The sequence below is a fragment of the Diospyros lotus genome, chromosome 9 (genome assembly GCF_014633365.1).
Source record: "Diospyros lotus cultivar Yz01 chromosome 9, ASM1463336v1, whole genome shotgun sequence".
In the NCBI taxonomy this organism is placed as follows: domain Eukaryota; kingdom Viridiplantae; phylum Streptophyta; class Magnoliopsida; order Ericales; family Ebenaceae; genus Diospyros; species Diospyros lotus.
Window position 1 is genome coordinate 2299512 of NC_068346.1, and position 24512 is coordinate 2324023.

Consider the following 24512-nt stretch of genomic DNA (forward strand, 5'->3'; position numbering starts at 1 on the left):
TCTAATCACTAAAAGAGATAGAAAAGGGCAAAAACTTCTCTAGATGGAAGGAATCGGAGCAACCTTCTCCCCCTTCGGGAAGCTCCCCGGCCGGTGGTTTCCGACGGAATCCTCTCGCCGACCCCTAAGGAAGTTTGCCATTAGAGCGGAAAGGGAAATGGACGGCCGGTGGGACTACAGCGGCAGGCTGGTGGACGAGAACATGATCGTCCTCCGGATGAGGCTCCGGGAGATGAAGATATCGGAGTTGAGCCACCAGCTTCCGGAGAGCTGGACGGAGTGGGAGAAGAAGCACTACGCGCATTACAATGAAGCCGTTTGTGAAGCAACAGGGTTTCTGCAGTCCGTTTTGATGAATACAAGGCCGAGTTTGGCCTTAGGGTTGGTGGTTCTCATTGTTCTGATCCTTCCCTTTTCGACCTTTGAAGTCATTCTTCGTGTTCTAGAGCTGGCTGAAAGGGTTCTTTTCTCTGGGTTTTGAAAAGCGCTTTATATGGCCATGGAACTGGCTGAAAGGGTTCTTTTCTCTGGGTTTTGAAAAGCCCTTTATATGGCCATGGATTCCTTTCGTTCGTGTGAGAAAGCTGTTCAAATCAATCAATATTCTCCGAGAATAGCCGCCATATATATCTATCATGAAGATCAATTTCTTGTTTTCTCTGGGTTTCTATATCTAACCTTGGATCGACACCAGAAAGTCTTCTGCAAAAAATCTTCTGTGTTCTTACAGCTTTTATATATATGTTTCTCATAGAACCTGTATCTGTAACCCCATTTTTTGTTTTGTTCTTCATGTCTTCGTCTTCTTCTCTGCTTGTTCAAGGGCCTTAGGTTGTGGTGTTTTGGTGTTCCCTTCCGTTGGTGGGTAGTTGTGTTCTAGATGGGTTTACATTCCCCCCTTACAATTATGTATCCTTTGTCTTTAGATCTTATGATTTTAGGGTTTACATTCCTTTTCTATAATTATGTATTCTTTGTCTTTTGATCTTATGGTTCGCAGCCCTTAGATCCATGAGCTTCTATAGTGCCGGTTATCGTTTGGATGATATTCTTTCAGTTCTTTCCTGATTCCCTATTGGGCTTTTGTCCGTTCTTTCAATTCTTAATTAGTGCTTTAGATTAATTAACAATACGAACAAAATCGAACCAATTGAAAAAAATAAAAAAAATTAAAAATAAATATTATTCAAATAAAAATAAGGTTTATTACTAAATTAAAAATTTGTTACTCGAATAAAAATGATATTACTCGATTAATTTTTTTATTTGAGTAAAAAAAATATTTTGGTTGACTCAATTATTTTAATTTTTTTTAATAAGGAGATCAAACCAAATCGAAATAATCGAAAACTCAATTTTAGAAGCTGAACCAAACTAGTCTACAAATTCAACAGAATCACATCGTCAATTTTAACTTATTCAATTTGATTATTTCGGTTTAGCTAAAATTTTACTCACTTCCATTCAAATAATGACAAAAGTAACTTCATAAATAATTTGATATTGCTTAATCTTTTCATATTTAGAACTTCTCTTCTTAATTTACATGAAGTTAGGTGAAAATTAGGCAATAAAAACCGGCAAGACATGCTTTCCTTCAAAACGTAGTTTTTTTTATTGATAATTATAAGAAAAATATCAAAATCAAAGTCAATCTAAAAGATTGCACAAAAGAAATTAGCGAAATATGAGGTCAAAACCAACAAAACACAGTATTAACATTCCTCTAAAGACCCAAAACCTAACCTACAATGAGAACAAGCTGCCAAAACTTGGGACCGAACCTTTAATGAGACTATTGGGAGACTGTATATAAAGATGATGGAGTGATTGGACCCAACATCTAAGGATTCGAAGAATGTGGAAAAGAAGGTTAATTTAGGATTAAAAGAGAATTATAATACATCAATCAATCTTTCTTTTGATACCACCGTCCTTATCCCTCTAGAGACTTAATTAGAATGCATCTCAAAAGAAGGATAATTTAGGATTGAAAAGAGAACTAGATTACATCGATTAATCTTTCTTTTGATATAATATTTGCTTATTAAATGTATTATCACTTTAACAAGCTTTAATTATTTTTTTTTTCTATAAGTGAGTATTTTATAGAATAAAAACTCAAAGCATCAAGTATTATATGACTTTTGATGTGAATGTTAATATTTGTAATGTTAACACTTGATTACTCACCAAATAAAAATTAGAGAGAACCATAATCATCTTCACATATTATCTCTCACCAAGCATATATAGGTTTTTGATGTGAATGTCAACATTTGTGATAAATATACCCGATTACTCACTTTAAATAGTTAGAGAAGACAATCAACATTTTTTGCAACCGTTAATTCATTAATATCCCTAAGTATTATTTTGGTTTTTTACGTGAATGTTAATATTTGTGATACCAATCCCTGATTACTCAACAAAATAATTATTTAGAGTGCAAAAATAAATTATTTTTTATTTAATAAAGACTTACATATAGTTTAGATGTTGATGCTTTCTCACACGAATACTAATCATGACATCAGTTCGAAAATGAATGTTAAAAAAATAATTTAAAATAAAAGAAATATAATATAGAAACATTTTAATTTTTTTTTATATAAAATAATTTTTTAAAAATATTTTATTACAATTTTTAGTAAACAAATGGTGAAAAATCTAATTGGGTTTTGTTGTCTTATATTATTATATTATTCAAATTTTGAATATATATTGAATCTCTAATTTTAAACATTTTGCATAAACAAACATGAATCAAGTTAGGGGTGTGGCCGGCTAGGCCACTGTGGAAGAGTTTTAGAATCAATCAATATCTACTTGAAGACTGGATGGATCCTCGCTAATCACTCATGAGACCCTCGATGTTTAAGTCAATTTCGTGCCTGAACTATGAAGTGTGGAAGGAAATAGAGTAGTGAGCGTACTTTTGATGGAAAATGATTCTCCTTTTTATAGGGGGAGAAGATTGACAAGAGGAATTAGAGCCACAATCTTTAGCAAGCATTTCAGGCTACATTCCAAATTTATATGTGAGAATATCAAAGCATGAGAGTCTTCCAAATAGCAATAGTTGAGTAATTAATGAATTCTCGGCCGAAAGGTCTCTTAATGGCATGGAGAGAAGCTTTTAAGTGAGATCACTCGACCATACCAATTCTCAGGTGACCTTACTAGCCTCTTAGCCACATCAGTCCCTCAACCAAGTCTCTCACAGGTCTCTTGTGAGTCTCGCTTTAGTTTCTCACAAGCCTCTCATTTAGGTTTCTTGGTCACTTGGGGTGATCTCTCTTAGTCTCAATCACCAGATGACTTCATAATACTCCTTTGACTTGTTTATGTAGATTTCTTCTTCCAACAAGTTTTTGGACTTCTTTCTTTAGGTTTGGACTTACTTTTGTGTTAAAGTCTTAACGTTTGGTAGAATTGGTTTTTCTATCTATTCTTCTCATCAAGAGAAAATCTTTCTTCTCATCAGGAGGAAATCTTTGTAGACTAATATATATGTTTGTTACAGAGATACTATATTAAAGGATTACATCAAGGCATATCAATCATGAATCCTAAACTTATTCCCTTCCATACATATCTCCTATCCATACATATCTCCTATAATTTTGCTAATCACAAGGAATTCTTATACTCGCGCTAACACTTTGGGCGTGAAGTATATGTGGATAATATAGAAGTTCCCTTTTCCTCTCTCTATTTTGCACAAAGGAGGAAAACTCTTGTTCTTATATATACCACGGGTGAATCCTTGCTGTTTGCATTTAAGATTGCAAATAGAGTAATTTTTCTATCCCATTCAGGATCAATGACTTTGCATGGAAAAGATCCCATAATAACCATATTTATTTTCCAACATGTCATTAAAAAGTGAGGAGGTAATGGCTACAAGTCAAATCAACTCTGTGCTTGGGAGCATTGCTTTGAGGCATCAATATTTCATGCTTAACAGAAGGCATGTTAGCGGATAAATTCCAAATATGATGCAGATATGTTTCACTTAGTAAAGGGACTTGAGATATGCTGTTGTTTCCTAAGTTTTCCTTCTGATGTGGCACCAACTGAAATTACTAAGATATCCCTACGCGCTGATAGTCTCACCTGCCACACAGATCACCTGAGAGACCGACACGTGGCAAGTCAACACTCCGGAGCGGAGCCCTAGAAATTCGGGCCGAACCGCAAGACTCGCTCCAACCTAACTGGGATTATCGGAGGTCGTGCCCGCTCATCTCGGGTACCCCAAAACAGGTTCGCCTATAAAAGACAAGGACTCTCGCCAGGTATATTCAAGCTCTACAGCTCTCTCATTTACTACTACTCGCATTTACTCTACTGATTTGAGCGTCGGAGTCCACCCCGGGGGATCCTAGCCCCAGCCCTCCATTGTCTTGCAGGTTCTACACCCGAGGTCCGACATCACCAAGTCAGAGGTACCATTCCCGAGGTCCAGTCGCAGAGGTGGCACGTGGTGGTCGGTCCCAAAAACCATCATCATTTGGCGCCCACCACGGGGCCGACGTCCATACTCGCTAGCCTCTTCATTCCCTACCTCGCGCTTCGGGCTTCAATTCCTCACCTCGGACCTCAGTCTTTCCGAGAGTGTCAAACGACTTTCACTCCTTGCCACAACTAACCACATGGCTCCCCGAAGAGACGTGACTTGCAGTCAGGTCGGAGCCAATCTAGAAGCCCCGCAACAAGGAGAGAATCCACCACCTCTAGCCAATCCCATGCCGGAGGACCGACTCACCAGGTTGGAAAACCAGGTCCAAAAGCTAACTGAGTTGTTGACTGGTTATCTACACCAGACTGAACAGCATCGTTCGCATGTGCCCTCTCAGTGGGCGGAGCATCAGTCACCTCCTCCTGCTCGGGAGCCTAGTCAATCCCGCCAGACGGGTCAGGAAATCCACTCCTCTGAGGCGGCAGGATCCACTTCTGCCCCCTCGCGAGAAAAAGGGACTTCGTAGGAGAGAAGATTGCGTTTCTTAGAGAAGCAAGTCCAGGAACTCAAGAAGGGAAAGGAAGAGTTGCTCCACCTCGGCTCTAACCAACCATTGAGTAAGGGCATCATGGCAGAGGTTCCACCGGAAAGGTTTCGTATCCCATCCATCAAGCTCTATGATGGAAGCACAGATCCCTATGATCACGTCGAGCTTTTCTCCTCTCACATGCTGGTGCAATCGGGGTCGGACGCGATGTGGTGCCGGGCATTTTCGGCCACTTTGGGAGGACATGCCCGGACCTGGTACTCCTGCCTTCCCCATCGTTCCATCAACCGCTGGGAAGAGTTGAAGACCTGTTTCTTAGCCCACTACGCTCCTTTGAAGCGCCACCGAAAGTCTTCCATGGCTCTGGTGAACATCAAGCAGAACCAGGGTGAATCCCTAAGAGATTTCGTGGCTAGGTTCAACAAAGAGGCATTAAGTATCGATGAGTTTGACCAGCGAATCGCAATGGTGGCTCTTCAGAATGGCTTGAGAGCTGGGCCATTTGCTCAGTCCTTAGCCAAGACTCCACCTCGTACTTTCACAGAGGCCTTAGCCCGGGCTAATAAGTACATCAACACCGAAGAGGTGATGAAGGTGAAGCGGGCGGAACAACCTGACAGGAAAGAAAGAGAAAATGAGAAGAAAAAATCGTCCCCAGAGCAGAAGACGGACTATCGCCCCTCCCGAGCTCCCGATCGCTCGAGTTTTGGGGGTGCACGTGGAAGCCTGGTGAATTACACTTCCCTCAATACAAGTCAAGCAGAGATTCTCCTGGCATTGGAGGATAAGAATTATTTACGGCGTCCTCCCCTGCTGAAATCTCCACCCAACACTCGAAGCAAAAAGAAGTATTGTCGTTTTCACCGCGACCACGGCCATGATACTGAGGATTGCATCCAACTGAAAGAAGAAATACAAGAGCTTATCAACCGAGGATACCTCCGGGATTTCGTGGGTCGAGGAGGTACGAGCTCGGGTAGGGTAGAATCCAAGTCGGAGCATCGAGGGAGGTTTCCAACTCGAGATCGCTTTCGAGAGCGAAGCCGAACACCGCCCCGGAGAGAAGGAAAGCAGCCCGCCGAGGAGGGGGGACAGAAGTTTATCTTGTACACGCTGGCGGCAGGGACAGTCCCAGGGTCCCACTCAACTGCTCCCAAGAGCACGGTAAAGGAAGGGGTGGTCATCACTTTCTCTGAGGAGGATCTTCCGAGTTATCCCAGCTATTCGGACCCTCTGGTGATCACTGCTCAAGTGGGAGAGTGGGAGATGAGGCGAATCCTCGTGGATCCAGGTAGCTCTTCAGAGATTCTCTACAAGAGGGCATTCCTAGGGATGGGGTTCACGCTTGATCAGCTGAAGCCAGTCCGTGTCCCATTGGTGGGTTTTGATGGAATGGTGATCCATTCTGAAGGTTTGATTCGGTTGCCCCTGACAGTTGGTAGTGGTCCTCATAAATCCCGGGTGACGCTGGATTTTTTGGTGGTAGATGTGCCCTCGGCGTACAATATGATCCTTGGTAGGTCTGGGCTTAGTGCTCTGAGGGCAGTACCGAGTACGTATCACATGGTGTTGAAATTCCCTACTTCGGGAGGGATTGGCAAGGTAAGAGGAGACCAGCGGCAGGCTAGGGAATGCTACGTGGCCTCATTGAGTGCCACTATGGCCAAGGGGTCAGAGTTAAACTCAGGACCGAATCAGGAGGTGGTCCCTCAAGCTGGTCAGGGCCAGATGGAGACAGAACAAGTGAGAGACCCAAGTATAGGAGCAGGTCAGAGGTCAGTAAGGGAGGAGGGACAGAATTTCGCTGCCCCTCCCACTGTGGTTACTAGTTTCATCTTGGAAGGTCCGGAAGAGCCTAAGACTTAAGAGCCAGTGGATGAGCTCGAGGAAGTCCCACTGGGGGAAGAGCTCGATCGGACAGTGCGAATCAGCGCCAAGTTACAGGAGCCCTTGAGGTCCGAGATCCTTTCACTCCTACGCCGATATCAAGATGTGTTTGCATGGTCTACCCTGGATATGCCGGGGATAGACCTAGCGATCATGACACATCGCTTGGGGCTCTACCCGGATTGTGTGCCGGTAAGACAAAGGAAGAGGAAGTTTGCCTCGGAGCGGGCTAAAGCTATAAAGGCGGAGGTGGAAAAGCTTATGGAGGCTAATCATATTCGGGAAGTCAACTACCCAGAGTGGTTAGCCAACGTGGTTCTTGTCTCCAAGGGATCGGGAAAATGGAGACTTTGTATTGATTTTAAAGATCTTAACAAGGCTTGCCCGAAAGACAGTTACCCTCTGCCCAGGATTGATGCGTTGATTGACGGAACAGCGGGGTGTCAGCTAATGAGCTTCCTGGATGCATTCCAGGGGTACCACCAAATCCCACTACACCCTGAAGATCAGGAAAAGACCGCCTTCATCACGGATAAGGCTACCTATTGTTACCGAGTTATGCCCTTTAGGCTGAAGAACGCTGGAGCTACATATCAGAGGTTAGTCAACAAACTGTTCAAAGCTCAACTCGGTCGAAACATGGAGGCTTACGTGGATGACATGTTAGTCAAGAGTCTATTGGCTGAACAACATCTGGACGACTTGGAGGAGTGCCTCAGAACCTTACGCCAGTATCAGATGAAGCTCAACCCGGCCAAGTGTGCCTTCGGGGTTACAGCTGGTAAATTCTTGGGGTTCATGGTGCATTACCGGGGAATTGAGGCTAACCCTTCGAAGATAAAGACCATACTCGAGATGCCTCCCCCTCGAAGTATCAAGGAGGTGCAGAGGCTAACCGGGAGGATAACAGCATTAGGGAGGTTCTTGTCAAGATCTGCGGAAAGACAGTTGCTATTCTTTAAGGCCTTGACTCGAGTCCAGAATTTTGCATGGACAGAGGAATGCCAGGAGGCATTTGAGCAGCTGAAACAATGTCTAGTCTCCCCCCCAGTCTTGGCAAAACCACAGCCAGGAGATTCACTATATATTTATCTAGCTGCCTCGGATGAGGCTGTCAGTTCGGTTTTGGTACGGGAGGAGGACAAAATTCAAAAGCCGGTCTATTATGTGAGCAAAAGGTTGGCCGGCGCTGAGATTCGTTACACTCCAACAGAAAAGTTGGCCTATGCCCTAGTCATCTCCGCTCGAAAGTTGAGGCCTTACTTTGAGGCACATCACATTATCGTCCTATCAAGTCAGCCGCTAAGGCATGTGCTGGGAAAGCCGGACTTGTCGGGGAGGATGCTCAAATGGGCAATAGAGCTGAGTGCTTTCGACATCGACTATCAACCTCGGCCGGCCATCAAGGCGCAGGCTCTTGCCGACTTCATCGTGGAGGGTACCCTACCAGAGGAAGCAGACGAAGGGATTTCCCAGACTTGGACTCTCTCTGTAGATGGCAGCTCCAGTGTCGGAGGCAGTGGCGCTGGATTACTACTGCAGGGCCCCGATGGCAATGCTTGGCCGTATGCCCTCCATTTCGAGTTCAATGCCTCTAACAATGAGGCCGAGTATGAGGCGCTCATTGCCGGGCTCAGACTAGCGGAACAAATGGGAGTTAGGGATCTGGAGGTATATTCTGACTCGAATTTAATTGTGCAGCAGGTCACAGGAGAGTTCGAGGCCCGAGAGGACGTCATGGCCCAATACTTGGCGATAGCCAAGGATCTTATGGCACGATTTCGGACAGTGAAGATCAATCATGTCCCACGGGCACAGAATGTAGTGGCGGATGCTCTCTCGAGGATAGCTGCTTCTTCCTTCCCTAGGAATTCCCGAGCTGTTTACATAGAGTCGTTGCCCCAGAGGAGCATAGAGACTGAGGCAGAGCAGCTTTGCGTGGAAGGGGTTGAAAGTTGGATGGATCCCATCGTAGCACATCTGACCAAGGGATGGCTACCCGAGGAGGAACAGGAAAGTCAAAAACTCAAGCGCCAGGCTGCCAAGTTTCTATTGGTGGGATCAGACCTTTATAAGAAATCCTTCACTCAGCTGCTGCTGAAGTGTGTGGGACCGGTCGAGGCCGACTACATCCTAAGGGAAATCCACGAAGGGATTTGCGGCAGTCACATCGGAGCTCGGTCTCTCTCCCAGAAGGCACTTCGGCAGGAGTATTACTGGTCGACAATGATGAGCGACGCTGGGCATTTGGTCCAGACTTGTGAGAGATGCCAAAAAACTTCCAACCTGGTTCACACCCCAGCAGCTGAACTCACCCACCTGGCTTCGCCTTGTCTGTTTGCCAGGTGGGGAGTCGATATCCTCGGGCCTTTTCCACTAGCGGCTGGACAGAACAAATACTTGATAGCAGCCATCGACTACTTCACTAAGTGGGTGGAGGCCGAGCCTGTGGCAACTATTACAGGACGGAGGGTAAAACAATTCCTTTGGAAATCCATCGTCTACCAGTTTGGTATTCCAAGGGTGCTAATAATTGACAATGGCACCCAATTCAAAGACCGATCAGTGCAAGAATGGTGCCGAGAGTTGGGGATTAAGCAACATTTTACCTCGGTCGCCCATCCTCAAGCTAATGGGCAGGTAGAGCTTACGAACAGGACCATTCTGCAAGGACTCCGAGCTCGGGTTGAGAAGGCAGACAGTCAATGGGTAGATGAGCTCCCCAGTATACTATGGTCTTATCGAACCACACCGCGAACGGCTACAGGAGAATGCCCTTTCACATTGTGTTATGGCTCGGAGGCTCTCATCCTTGTCGAGATTGGGGTGAGGAGCTACCGAGTGGAGCATTTCGATCCTGAGATTAACGAGCAAGGGCTAAGGTGCAACTTGGATTTGATGGATGAGCTCCGAGACCTGGCACGAATTCGACAAGCCGCATATAACCGGCGCATTGCTAGGTACTACAATCGACGAGTCCACGCTAGGAGCTTCATGCCAGGAGATCTTGTTCTACGACGGTTCGACGTGAGTCATCCTCGGGACATGAATAAACTAACTCCGAATTGGGAAGGGCCGTACCGGGTGGTGGAATCCCTAAATATCGACTAGAAGACATGGAAGGCAAGACCCTGAAGCATACTTGGAATGTGCAGAACTTAAGGAAGTTTTATCAATGAGCAGGGGAATTCCCTGAATCTCTTTGTACTCTTTTTCTTTACGACTAATGGCAAGGCTTCATATTCTCTTCATCTAATAGCAATTTTCCAAAGGATTATACTTCGTCGAAGAAAAATCCAAGGGTCACGAGCCCTAGGCCGTCCTCATAAGTGGACTAAGGGCCATGGAAAAAACTCTAGCCAACACCCTCCTTCGCGTGGGAGTGGTTAAAACCCAAGGGTCACGAGCCCTAGGCAGTCCTCAAAAGTGGACTAAGGGCCATGGAAAAAACTCTAGCCAACACCCTCCTTCGCGTGGGAGTGGCTAAAACCCAAGGGTCACGTCGAAAAAAAATCCAAGGGTCACGAGCCCTAGGCCATCCTCATAAGTGGACTAAGGCCCATGGAAAAAACTCTAGCCGACACCCTCCTTTGCGTGGGAGTGGCTAAAACCCAAGGGTCACGAGCCCTAGGCCGTCCTCAAAAGTGGACTAAGGGCCATGGAAAAACTCTGGCTAACACCCTCCTTCGCGTGGGAGTCGCTAGAATCCAAGGGTCACGAGCCCTAGGCTGTCCCCAACGGTGGACTAATGGCCAAGGAAAAATTACAACACAGCACCCCCCTGATTGTTGACCTAGGGAGAACCAAGGGTCAAATTCACCCTCGTCAACTATGGAAGGGATCGAGGTTCAACTAGTCTCAGTCCATATGTTCGCAAGCAAAAGATGAACAGTCAAAGTGAAACGGCACTGTATAAAAACGAGATGATTCAATACATGATAATAGAGGAAGTACAAAAGGCCCTAGCTAGAAAAAAAAAAAGAAAAAAAAAAGAAGAAGAGCTCAAGCATCAGGAGGCGCATCACCATCGTCGGCCATCTCCGAGTCCTCCATCCCGGCCACAATCTCCGCAACAGACCGAACAGTGGACATGTCCAAGTCTGGATGAGCTCGTAATACCTCTGTCTCATGAGCTTGGAATCCCTTTGTCCAAGCGTCCTGCAGGTTCTTCTGGAGGAACTCCTCTACCTCAGGAAGCTTGATGGGCTCGGCATACTTGCGCTCGTATTGGCGAATGACTGAGTTCGCCCGAGATAGCTTGGAGCTCGTCCGAGATAGCTCTGCCTCTAGCCCCTGAATACGTAGGTCTGAAGCCTGCTGCTGGGAGGACAACTCATCCAAGTTCTTCCTGTGGCTCTCCAGTAACTCGTCCCTCTCCTACAGCTAGGTGTCTAGTTCCAAGGTCTTCTTGGAAGCTTGAGAGAAACGTCCGAAAAAGTCCGAAACGAGTGTGACCACCTACAATGGGCAAGGCAAGTAAGGACAACATAGATGAGACTGGAGGATGTTGATAAAGTATAGGTGATTACCTGGGCCGGATACTTGCACAATGTGGCTTCTATGGCCTCCGAGGACTGCTCGGCCAACACCTGACGATCGGCGAGAGTGGCAAAGTGGTGAATCATACGTCTTGCCACCTGAGTGTTCTGGCTGAGATCGCAGCCTTTCCCCCCGTAAGAGCTGGGGCGCCCTCGTCCTCCACGGGTCTCCGTTTGTTCTTCCCCCAGATGAAAGCTGTGCTCACCATCTCAGCTGCAAATGCGCAAACAAGATATTAAGGGCAAGAAAAGCAAGTTAGAAAAGTATGAAAATAGTGGGAAAATGACTACCCAAAGTGACATCAGGCTCGAAGCAAGTGTGAGTGGATAAACCCCCCAGGTACAAGGTACGATCACATATCAGAACCCGAGCGCTGATAGGGTTCAGCTCTCTCAAGATCTGAATATTGTGAAGCTCGTCATGCGTGATCCTGCGACTACGGACCTTTGAGGGCTGGAAAGCCCACTCAACTGGCACCCCGAAGCTGACCCCCCGGTCTTTCAAGCCAGCAAAGAAAAATCTACTCTTCCATCGTTTTACCGATGTGGGGTTATCGACTACGAACTGACGCTGGTTGAGGGGGGAAAAGGAAAATCGAGGTTCAATTTTGCTAATGGAAATTACTTTGAACATCCTAAAGAAAAGTTTAGCAGTGGGCCGAACCCCCCGGCCCTGGCCGACCTCGGCCAGGCCGAGCCAAGCGCTCGGCCGTGGCCGAGGGGCTCGGCCTCGCCGAGATCTGGCGAGGCCGAGCATGGCCTAGCCAAAGCTCGGCCAGCTCGGCCATGGCCGAGCGCGGCCGAGGTCGGGCCAGGCCAGACCAGGCCATGGCCGAGGCGGCCTGGCCAGGTCGACCTCGGCCAGGCAGAGGCGCCTGGCCGAGGGAAAATTTGATCCCTTTAAAAAAAAAAAAAAAAAAAAAACAAGCAAAAAAAAACCAAAGGGAAGAAAAGATAAAAAATAAATAAATAACAAATAAGGAAAAATAAAAGAAAAGGAGGATGGGAAAGACTAACCTCAAGGAGATGAATGCTTGTCTTGAAATAATAATTGTGGGGTGGGGCCTTAGGGCTTATATAGAGGGGACCTAAGGGGGGAAAAATTCAAAATGACAATGTTTCCCTCCAAACGAGTTTTTCCCTCCAATCAAAACCCATCCCTATAACCTCAAGGTAGTAAATGGGATTTTCAAGCACTAATCTCAACTTTAAAAACACTCTCGTGCGTCTTGGTAAAAATCAACAGTCAGGTAACCTACTCCTCGACCCAGCATGGTTTTCAGCTCGGCTCAAGGAGTGGGGGGCAAGTGATGTGGCACCAACTGAAATTACTAAGATACCCCTACGCGCTGATAGTCTCACCTGCCACACAGATCACCTGAGAGACCGACACGTGGCAAGTCAACACTCCGGAGCGGAGCCCGGGAAATCTGGGCCGAACCGCAAGACCCGCTCCAACCTGACCGGGATTATCGGAGGTCGTGCCCGCTCATCTCGGGTACCCCAAAACGGGTTCGCCTATAAAAGACAAGGACTCTCGCCAGGTATATTCAAGTTCTACAGCTCTCTCATTTACTACTACTCGCATTTACTCTACTGATTTGAGCGTCGGAGTCCACCCCGGGGGATCCTAGCCCCGGCCCTCCATTGTCTTGCAGGTTCTACACCCGAGGTCCGACATCACCAAGTCCGAGGTACCATTCCCGAGGTCCAGTCGCAGAGGTGGCACGTGGTGGTCGGTCCCAAAAACCATCATCACCTTCCTATTTCTTTTTTCATTTGTCCTCTAAACTTGCATGTTCTATCAATTTATCTTCTAAGTCACACACAGATGTTCATTGCCCATGTAGTTAAATAGTGATGTCAATAGCATCAGGTGGATTAAGAGTTCTTGTAAAAAGTAAGATTGACTCTCTTCTTTAAAGTGTGTTGATTAAGGTAATTAAGATTCTAAGTCTTCTAAATGTAGCCCTAAACTATAGGCAGTTATAGGATGGTGTCTGTTTAAATTTATTTTCTAAATAAGCAGTATCTAATTGTTTTCATAATTTGACTGGTAAGTGATTGGTGATTGTTGATCTTCTTATGCTGCAGCATTCATGAGAGCAAATGTTTAGGGAAACCAATGGTTTATACTGTTGCAGCTGCTATACAATAGGTTGCACAAGGACAATATGTCTGGTATGGAGGATGTCAAAGATCAAGAACGTGTGGGTGAAGATGTCCCAGAGGACTCTGAAAAGTCCATGCCCTCATCCCAAGAGGAGGTTGTTTCTATATACTAGCTTTCTTCATTTGCTTTGTACTGTTCCAGCAGTTTCTCATTTCTTGTACTGGAATGTTGTTTCCCATAGGATGAAGCTGTGAAGAAGAAGCATGGAGGAATTATGCCTAATAAACCACCACTGATATCTAAGGTAATATCTTGTTTATTTATTTTTAGAAGTCTAGGGTAGCATCCTAACTCAATAAATATAACAGCTTTTTTCTCACTATTAGAGCATAATACATCACATCTAGATAAAGGAAAAGTGTCCATTATTGAAGAAGGATGATTTCCATTTTTCCGTTATTTACATTTATGTTTTGCCAAGCTGTACAGAGGGACAATAATGTATTTTTCCTTTATAAGTTGTTAGAAGATTCTTTTTGTATTTATATATAAATGACTAAGTGTATAGTGTTTCTCTCCACTTTTTGGATATTTTCTTCTCTACATTCCTTGCTGTTCATTTTGTTACATAGTATCAGAGCCGCCCTCGATCCAAACTTCTCACCATGGCTAACGAAAGGTTTCTCAATTTCTCAGATCCTTTCAACCCATTTTGCATCGACAACGATAACAATCCCGCTGCTGCCTTGGTTTCAGATCTCTTGATTGCTGACAATTATGTCAGTTGGTCTCGAGCTGTAAGTCGTGCTCTTCGAGCCAAGAACAAGCTTGGTTTCATCAATGGGACCATTTCCAAACCTCAAGATGCCACTGATCCAATTTTTAAAGCATGGGAACGTTGCAATGATTTAGTCGTCTCTTGGCTTCAAAATTTTGTGAGTTCTTCTGTTAAATCCAGCCTTGCCTTGGTCTATGATTCTCGCACTCTCTGGCTTGAACTTCAGGACCGTTTTACTCAACAAAATGGTTCTCACATATTTCAACTCAAACGAGATCTTGCTAGCCTTTCTCAAGGTCAAGATTCCATTAGCACTTATTTTGGCCGCTTGAAGATTTTATGGGATGAATTGGCTATCTATGACCCTATACGTGTGTGTGATTGTGGCAAGTTGAAGGTCTTAAATGATCGATATGATCGTGATTGTGTCATACAGTTTTTAATGGGTTTATCTTATTCTTATTCCCCTTCCAGAGATCAGATTATGCTTCTTGAACCCCTACCCCCTCTTAATCGAGTTTTCTCCATGATTCAACAGCAAGAACGACAACGTCTCTTGCTTACCCAACCCTCTAACTCTGACCTCATGGCCATGATGGCTAAAACCAACCCATATTTTTCCAAATCTGCCCAAAAATTCCTTAACTCTGTGGCTTAGAAACCAACTCGTCCTTATTGCACTCATTGCAAAATACAGGGTCACACTCTTGAGAATTGATTCAAAGTAGGAAATGCAACCCCACCTTTGTGTACTCATTGCAATATGTCTGGCCATTCTGTTGAGAAATGTTACAAATTAAATGGATACCCCATTGGCCATAAGCTCCATGGCAAGAACAAGAAGTTTGTTGCTGCTACTATTGCTCCTTCTCGAGCATGTTCTACTGATGATCATGATGAAGAATCCTCTGAGACTATAGCTCTTACCAAGGGACAATATAATCAGCTTTTGGCTTTGTTGCATTCTAAGGACACCAGTTCAGCCATGGCCACCATGTTTGTTACTCAACCTTCCCCATCCTCACAGCATGTCACTAACTCTAAAGTCTCTGGTATGGTTCCTTGTTTATCAACCCCAATACACACCACCCCTTGGATAATAGACACTGGAGCAACATATCACATGATCTGTTGCCCTTCTCTCTATTCATCCATTACGGCCACTGTATCTTTTTTAGTTAAATTACCTAATGGTGCAGCTGTCCCTATTACTCACATTGGTGTTGTGCACTTATCCGAGAATTTAGTCCTTCAAAATGTGCTTTGTGTCCCCTCTTTCAATTTTAATTTAATTTCTGCTCAACGACTTGTTATTCATTCTTCTTGCTGCCTTATTTTCTTTTCTCATTCTTGTTTTGTACAGGACTTAGCATCTTGGACAACGATTGGGATGGGTGAAGTGAGGGATGGTCTGTATCATCTGTTGCGATTTGTTGTGTCACTATAACACCCCAATTCCCGGGAGGGCATTACGTAATGTAAGATTCTGGGAATATATATATTTTTTCCAAATAAATAACAGAAACTCAACATAAACTGTTCCCCAAAGATCCCGTTACATCTTCTCAGTATATCAACTATGAACCATCAATAAACTAAGAAAGGTTTACCAACACAAATGCGGAAGCTAAATCGAACCTTAACAGGTCATAACCGAAACCACTTTATTTATAATATAAAGTTGCACCAACGCTTACATGATGTTCTCAAAATAAACAACATAACTAAAAGGACATAATATAAAATATCCTCTAATCGCCATCACTCTTCGGCAATTCCTTTTCCCTTCGCACCACTGCCTTCACCTGGAACGTTTGAATATTCCAGGGACATAATCCAAATTAGATGCTGAATCATCTAAGTGAGAGTTCAAAATCACATTTTTCATGAATGAATGCAAGGCATGAAATAAACCAATACACACGGTAAGCCCTAGCCCAAGAGAATCCCACGCGCTTAACCCTACCACGGGAAAAGAGCAATCTCTCTAAAAGCTATGCCACCATACCGACTCGACGACACGACGACGCGATGCGATTCTAGCTTAAATGGGGCTGCCAACGCATCTCACCAGAATACGTTCCCACCTTAAGCATCTAGGAACCACCATGCAATCCCAACTCCAAAATTTTACATGGACCACCTAGTCATCCTAGTGCAACTTCCCTGGCCAAACAGCCTGGCACGAAAGACAAGGCGGCTATCCTGACATGCACACCAGTATCAGATACCCCTATTATTCCGTCACGCCCTTAGAGAATTACGGCTACACTATCCAGACAACATTCTAGGCTGACATCCCACATGAACAACACAGTATGGACCACCTAGTCATCCTAGTGCAACTTCCCTGGTCAAATGACCCGGCACGGAAACCAAGGCAGCTATCCTGCAATGCACACCAGCATCAAATACCCTTATTATTTCGTCACGCCCTTGGAGAATTCTGGCTATACTATCCAAACAACATCTTAGGTTGACATTCCATACGTACACACAAAACTCAAGACAATGCCATATTTCACAATTCAATGCATCATATAAACAATATTTTATAAAATGCAATGCACTAGTTTAAAACGTTTAGGGATGAACTTCCCTCATAAAAACCAACCGTCACCGGTTACCATTTCAATGCACAAAACCATTTTACATGAAACCACACACATGTTCAGATAGAACAAGCACAATAAATCAAGTTTTGGGGGCAAACACTCACCTTGAACAAAACTCAGAACACCTTAAATCTTGTGTCGAACCTCGACTTTTGTGTAACTCCTCAAGTCTTTTGACCAAACCACCTCCTTACACGCCCTCATGTGCTGCTCAAATGTTCTGTGCATGTGATGCTTTGCATATGCTTAAAAAGCCCTTTATTCACTAAATCCGAAGCACTCTTATCTTGCATGAACTTCTCAAAATTTCGAATGAGAGAATCCTTAGCCATGAACCCCTATTTATAGGTTTTGGAAACTTAGCCACCAAGAAACATATATTCTGCAATCATTTCAAATCTTTCAAAATCTTTTCCAATCATTCCAAATCTTCTAATATCTTCTGCAATCATTTCAAAATCTTCTAATATCTTTTGTAATCATTCCAAAATCTTCTACTATCTTTTGCAATCATTTCAAAATCTTCTAATATCTTATCCTTAAAGTTATCATAAGCCTTCATCTTATCTTTAACGTCATCATGAGCCTTCATCCTTATGAGGATTTTCTTGAATCTCCCAAATGCCCATAATAAAAAGGTTTTAATAATTACACTTTTGCCCGAACTTTTGGATAATTGCACTTAGACCCTTTTCAACATGATCCCTGAACTAATTTTTAATTGCATTTTAGTCCTTGAAGAATGGGTTAATTACGCTAATGCCCCTCATTTTTAGGTAAATTATACTTTTACCCGAATCTCAAAAATTACATTTTTGCCCCTGGCTCAAAAATTAAACTTTTATCTCCAAACATCCATAATCCCTTAAAACATCCTATTTACTCAAGTATTTGAATTTAAAAATCTCGAGTATTACATCCCTTACGATCATTCGATTTTCTCAACTTGATAGATAGTTGTACCGAAAACTGTTTCCGATCCCATTTCTTTCATCACCAAAAATCATAACTCAAATCACTCGTCAATACCATACCATTCTCCTTGGCTATCTAGGGTCTGGGGTACTCCTTTCGTCTAATTCGACAATTACTAAACTAAATTCTCAAACTAATTTTCAGTTCTTTGAACTTACTTGACACTTTGCAACATGGGGTATTACAGAACCCCTATTTATAGGTTTTGGAAACTTAGCCACCAAGAAACATATATTCTACAATCATTTCAAATCTTCCAAAATCTTTTATAATCATTCCAAATCTTCTAAAGATCTTCTGCAATCATTGTAAATCTTCCAAGATATTCTATAATCATTACCAAATCTTCTAAGATATTCTGCAATCATTCTAAATCTTCCAAGATATTATATAATCATTACCAAATATTCTAAGATATTCTGCAATCATTCTAAATCTTCCAAGATATTATATAATCATTGATATCCGAATCAAATTTTTATCCAAATCAAGTCATATCAAATCAAATCTTATCCAAATCTTATCTTATCCAATCAAATCTTATCCAAATCTTATCCTTAAAGTCATCATGAGCCTTCATCTTATATCTAACGTCATCATGATACTTCATCCTTATCTCTAAAGTCATTTATGAGACTTTTCCTGAATCTCTCAAATGCCCCTAGTAAAAAGGTTTCAATAATTACACTTTGGACTGAACTTTTGGATAATTGCACTTAGACCATTTTCAACATGGTCCCTGAACTAATTTTTAATTGCATTTTAGTCCCTAAAAATGGACTAATTATGCTAATGCCCCTAATTTTTAACTAAATTACACTTTTACCCGAACCTCAAAAATTACGATTTTGCCCCTGGCTCAAAAATTAAACTTTTATCTCCAAACATCTACAATCCCTTAAAATATCATATTTCTTCAAGTATCTAAATCTAAAAAGCTGGAGTATTACATCCCTTACAATCATTCGATTTTCTCAACCTAGTTGATAGTTGTACTGGAAACTGTTCCCGATCTAACTTCTTTTGATGCCTAAAATCATAACTCGTATTACTCATCCTTACTATTCCATTTTCCTTAATCATCTAGGGTCCAGGGTACTTCCTCTGGTCGATTCGAAAATTAGTTAACTAAATTCTCAAATTGATTTTCAGTTTCTTGAACTTCCTTAACACTTTGCAACATGGGGTATTACAGTCACCCTCAGCTTTGGTTGAAGTTTTACCAGTTTTTCTTCATAAAGACCAGCTTCTTAGTGCTTCTGTCACACACAAAGATTCCACTTCTAATTTGTGGCATTGTAGACTTGGGCACATTTCATTTTATAGACTTCTTTTAATTGATGATCCTCTTGTAAAACAGAACTTGAGTTCTTCCAATACATCTCCCTACTGTGTTTGTCCTTTGGCCAAACAACATCGACTTTCTTTTCCAATTTCCACCACTAAATCTCTTCATGCTTTTGATATTGTTCATTGTAACATCTGGGGTCCAGACCCCACAATTGCCATTGATGGTTCTCGATTTTTTCTTACCCTTGTTAATGATTTCTCAAGAACCACATGGGTCTACATGCTCAAACATAAATCTGATGTGAGATCTTGTATTGAAAGTTTTTACTACTTAATTGAAACTCAATTTCAGACCAGAATTAAAATGTTCAGAAGTGATAATGGCAAGGAATTCCTTATGATAGATTTTTTTAAATCTAAGGGTATCATCCACCAAACTAGTTGTGTTGAAACTCCCCAAGAAAATGGGATAGTTGAGCGAAAACACCAACACATCATGAATGTGGCTAGGGTCTTAAGATTCCAGTCCAATATTCCACTTAAATACTGGAGTGATTGCATCCTCACTGCTGTTTACATTATTAATAGAACACCCACACCATTACTTCATAATAAAACTCCTTTTGAACGTCTTTTTCATAAGCCGCCCATTTACCATCATATGAGAGTTTTCGGATGCCTTAGTTTTGCTTCCACCTTATCTCATGGAAGAAAAAAGTTCAATCCCAAAGGTAGGAAAAGTGTGTTTCTGGGTTACCCTTTTGGAGTGAAAGGCTACAAATTGTTAGATTTACAAACTGAACATATTTTTATTTCTCGAGATGTTATGTTTCATGAAAGACTTTTTCCATTCAATACAAGCATCTCACTTCCTGATACATCTCCTCTTCCCACTATCCCTCTCATCCCACCCACACCTTTTAATTTTCCCTCACAGAACTCATCTTCACCCCCTCCTGATCAGCATTCAAGTACCTTTCCAACTCTTTCTCCCTCTTCCTCATCACTTCACCAATCTGCCATTCCTTCCCCACCCCCACCGCCTCCTCCTTTCCCTCGCAGGTCCACCAGATCTAGGCATACACCCAAATTTCTGCAGAATTTTCATTGTCAACAGAAGGCCCTCACTTCCTCCAACCAACTGTTGCCCAAGCAGCTAAGTCTTATACAAGGTACTTATTTCCCCCTTGCTAATAACTTATCTTATCATGTTTTTTCTCCTTCTTACCAAGCTTTCTCCACTACCATTTCCACCCATTTTGAACCACAAACATACACACAAGCCCTCAAACACCCAAGCTGGTGTCAAGCCATGGATGTAGAACTGGCTGCCTTAGAAGCTAACAACACATGGCAACTTACAGATTTGCCACCAAGAAAAGTGCCAATCAATTGTAAATATATTTGCAAAATAAAGTACCATTCAAATGGGTTTGTTGAGAGATTGAAGGCCAGCTTGGTAGCCAAGGGCTACACACAACTTGAAGGGATAGATTATCATGAGACATTATCTCCTGTTGCCAAGTTAGTGACTGTGAGATGCCTCTTAGCAATTGCTTCAGTTAAGGGCTGGCATTTACATCAGTTTGATGTAAATAATGCTTTTTACATGGGGATTTACATGAGGACATTTACATGAAGAAACCTCCTGGTTATACCAAAGGGACACCTACTTAAGTCTGCAAACTCCTAAAAAGTTTATATGGCCTCAAGCAAGCTTCAAGATAATGGTACTCCAAATTTTCTCAATCCCTACTTGAATCTGGTTTTTCACAATCCAAGGCTGATTATAGCCTCTTTACAAAAGGAAATAATGATTCTTTCACAGCTTTACTAGTATATGTCAATGACATCCTTGTGGCCAGCAATGATATTGATTCTGTCAACCAGTTGAAAGTCTTCCTTGACAACAAATTTAAGATAAAGGACCTCGGCTCTTTGAGGTATTTTCTTGGCATTGAGATTGCACGCTCCTCTAAAGGTATCCACTTGTGTCAAAGAAAATACACTTTGGACATTTTAGCTGATTCTAGAAATTTGGGCAGCAAACCTACTAAGGTTCCCATGGAACAAAACATCAAGTTAACTCATTCATCTGGCCAACCTTTATCAGACCCGAGTGTATATCGAAGATTGATTGGTCGCTTCTCTATCTTACAATTACTCGACTTGAAATTTGTTATAGTGTGCAAACTTTGAGTCAATTTATGGTTGCCCCTACTGATATTCATCTCTGTGCTGCTCAGAAAATTCTCAAGTATCTCAAAGCTACCCCAGGTCAGGGGTTACTTCTCCCCAGCTCATCCTCACTTCAGCTTATTGCTTTTTGTGACTCAGATTGGGCCTCATATCCCGACACCAGACGTTCAGTCACTGGGTACTGCATCTTCCTTGGTTCATCATTGATTTCATGGAAATTGAAGAAGCAGTCCGTTGTTTCTCGATCTTCAGCCAAGGCTGAGTATCGATCGATGGCAGCTACATGTTGTGAGCTCACCTGGCTACGTTTTATACTTTCTGCTTTCCAGGTTTCTCATTCTCAACCCGCTACCTTGCATTGTGATAACTAAGCTGCCATCCACATTGCCGCCAACTCTGTTTTTCACGAGAGGACGAAACACATTGAACTTGACTGTCACTTGATCCGTGACAAAATTCAAGAGGGTAGTATCAAAACGTTTGATTTTCCAACTTCCAAACAGTTGGCTGATCTTTTGACTAAAGCTTTGCCATCTGTTGTTCTTCACTCTCACTTATCCAAGATGGGAGTTCTCAATCTCCACTCTCCATCTTCCCGGGGGGGGGGGTTGGTATTGGAGCATAATACATCACATCTGGATAAAGGGAAAGTGTCCATTATTGAAGAAGGATGATTTCCATTTTTCCGTTATTTACATTTCTGTTTTGCCAAGCTGGACAGAGGGACAATAATGTATTTTTCTTTTATAGGTTGTTAGAAGATTCTTTTTGTATTTGTATATAAATGACTGAGTGTACAGTCTTATATATATCAGATCTGAGAATTTCTTTCTCTCCACTTTCTGGGTATTTTCTTCTCTACATTCCTTGCTGTTCATTTTGTTACACAAAAGCACATTTGATATGAGGACCATGAACGGGCTTACTTTGACTCTGCTGATTGGGCTCTGGAAAAGGTAACTTTTTCTGTAACTCTACCCTTTTACTTTGCAGCTAGAGGCTTATCGCATTCGAAATGCCTGCGCCAATTTAATACCATTCAATCTCCCTGAGAATAACAAGAAGGTGGATGAGAAGCCCAAGGGACCCCTTGAGAAACTTCGACCTAAGTTACAGGTAGTCATGAAATTTTATTTCTTTTATTTAAAATCTTGGTTGTGCTATTTGCCTAAATTACCGGTATTTTTATGATTTTTCACTTAAGGGGTATTGATGTCTTGCTAACTGGCTGAAACTTGTTGCAATTTACACACCCTACAGCCAAATAATTTGGATATATAACAATCACCCTAGCGTGCCTTGAGAAAATAAAATGTCAAAATGATGGAGAATGTTATCCTGGAACTGGGAAAGTTGAGATTGGTGAAAGAGGACATAATTCGCTACCAATACAAAAGAAGAGGATAGAGAATGGCAAATAAGCCTCTAACAGTGAGAAAAGCATGATGAAAATAAAATAAAACATCCTCTTATACTCTCTCAAAGCCACCCAGACAAAGGGCTCCGGCTACAATGGGCTGTTTGTAGCCTAGCAAATTGAATTAGGACTTACAAAACCCAGAGCTAATTCCAGTGTATTTGCTTTCACTTTGCAATTTACTCGGAACTCATAAAATGCCATCAATTACATCGTTAGATCTTTATTTTCATTATCTCCGAATAAATAAAATGGAAAATCTCATCCACAAAATAATAATAATAACTAAATAACTAGATCTTCAAATTAACTCGTTGATCCAGAACATTTGGATTACTAAGTTTATACTTGGAACAAAAGTTTCTCAATCAAAAGGAAAATGAATGCCAGAAGGGCGTTTTGCTTGGGAAAAGGGTTTGGCTCTATTGAATGCTATTTAATTTTATCCATTGAATTAAAACAAAAGTTGAGGTTTAGACTACCACAAAAAGTAGTTGGCAGTCTGCTTATTCAATCTCTTTTAGCTTTTCGGTCAGAAGGCAATACAATCTTCTTTCCATCTGCTAGAATTAGAGCGTAGAAGTTGAATAGCTTGGTGCAGCATGCCTTTCCACCTGTTGATACATTAAATTGTCGAAATAAAACAGTTTCAGCCACAATCTTACGATTTGTTTGTTTGTCTCTCAATCTTCCAGCCAACACAGCAGCAAACGCAATATCGGAAATCGCCTTATGCGCCATCAGATGGCGAAGGTATGCGCAATGCTCAGGCTGTAGCTGCCATAAAAATTGTTCATTTTATCGAGCCTATAAACATAATTTTTTCATTAGAAAAGCAAAATGCTAACTGTAACACATCACCCGCCTCGTAGGAGGGAATGCTTCACCGGAGGATACAGCTGCAAATGAATGAGAGGCCGGATGTGAGTCCATTGACCTTTGCCTGGCGAACAATATTGATGATTCGTCATTATATCGGAATAGAGATATAACTTGTCAAACTTTTTTTAATTAAAATATGAGAATTCATTTGCAAATCGCCACAGATAATGTTATTGATGTAGAACAAGGAACACAAAGGGCCATTCCTGCTCACCTTCCACCATTTCCACCATCATTCATAAGGCCATTCCTACTCATCCACCTTCTCTACTATTATTATCTTGTGATATTGTATTTTTCCACTTAAGAGTATTTTATTTCCCTTATTGTAGTATAAATAGGAGATAACAACTTCATTGTAAGCATCTCATTTTCTCTTGAATCAGTTTGTTCAATACAAGTGAGTTTCAGAAAGTGTTCTCTCATGCTCAAATTCTATATCTTAGGATTAGCCATCCCAAATAATGTTTTAGATTAGAAATTCTTCATGGTGTGGTTTCCAACCTCACCAAAATTGGAGAGTTCTTCTATCCAATCCGCCCCTAGGCCAGTTATTTCATCTTTACCTCAAAGACCAAACCATATCCAAGTGATGGTTTGAGATGACAACTTAATAAGACAATAAATATATTTTTTTGTTTTATATTCATTTATTCAATAGTTAAAATTTCCATCATATGATATGAATCACATTTAGTATCATCTATGTACTGGACATTTTCCAGAAACACATAAGAAAAGAATAAACAAACCCATCGCACCTCGTAACATCACAATTCGGACACTGATGAAGAGTCCAAATTTGA

At 42.2% G+C, this 24512-nt stretch overlaps 3 protein-coding genes across 3 annotated transcripts; all 3 read left to right on the forward strand.

Moving 5' to 3' along the window:
* The first annotated feature begins 43 nt into the window (after positions 1-43).
* LOC127809999 (uncharacterized) lies at positions 44-481 on the forward strand. Its single transcript, XM_052349214.1, has one exon. It carries the CDS (start codon positions 44-46, stop codon positions 479-481), a length of 438 nt encoding a protein of 145 aa, XP_052205174.1.
* Positions 482-5600: 5119 nt separating this feature from the next.
* LOC127810000 (uncharacterized) lies at positions 5601-6878 on the forward strand. Its single transcript, XM_052349215.1, has one exon. The coding sequence runs from the start codon at positions 5601-5603 to the stop codon at positions 6876-6878; it is 1278 nt and encodes a 425-aa protein (XP_052205175.1).
* A 6613-nt stretch (positions 6879-13491) lies between these two features.
* On the forward strand, positions 13492-24055 carry LOC127809737 (uncharacterized). Its single transcript, XM_052348769.1, has 6 exons — positions 13492-13704; positions 13792-13854; positions 22316-22363; positions 22470-22523; positions 23520-23577; positions 23697-24055. Exons 1-6 carry the CDS (start codon positions 13612-13614, stop codon positions 23735-23737), a joined length of 357 nt encoding a protein of 118 aa, XP_052204729.1. The 5' UTR covers positions 13492-13611; the 3' UTR covers positions 23738-24055.
* The last annotated feature ends 457 nt before the right edge of the window (positions 24056-24512 follow it).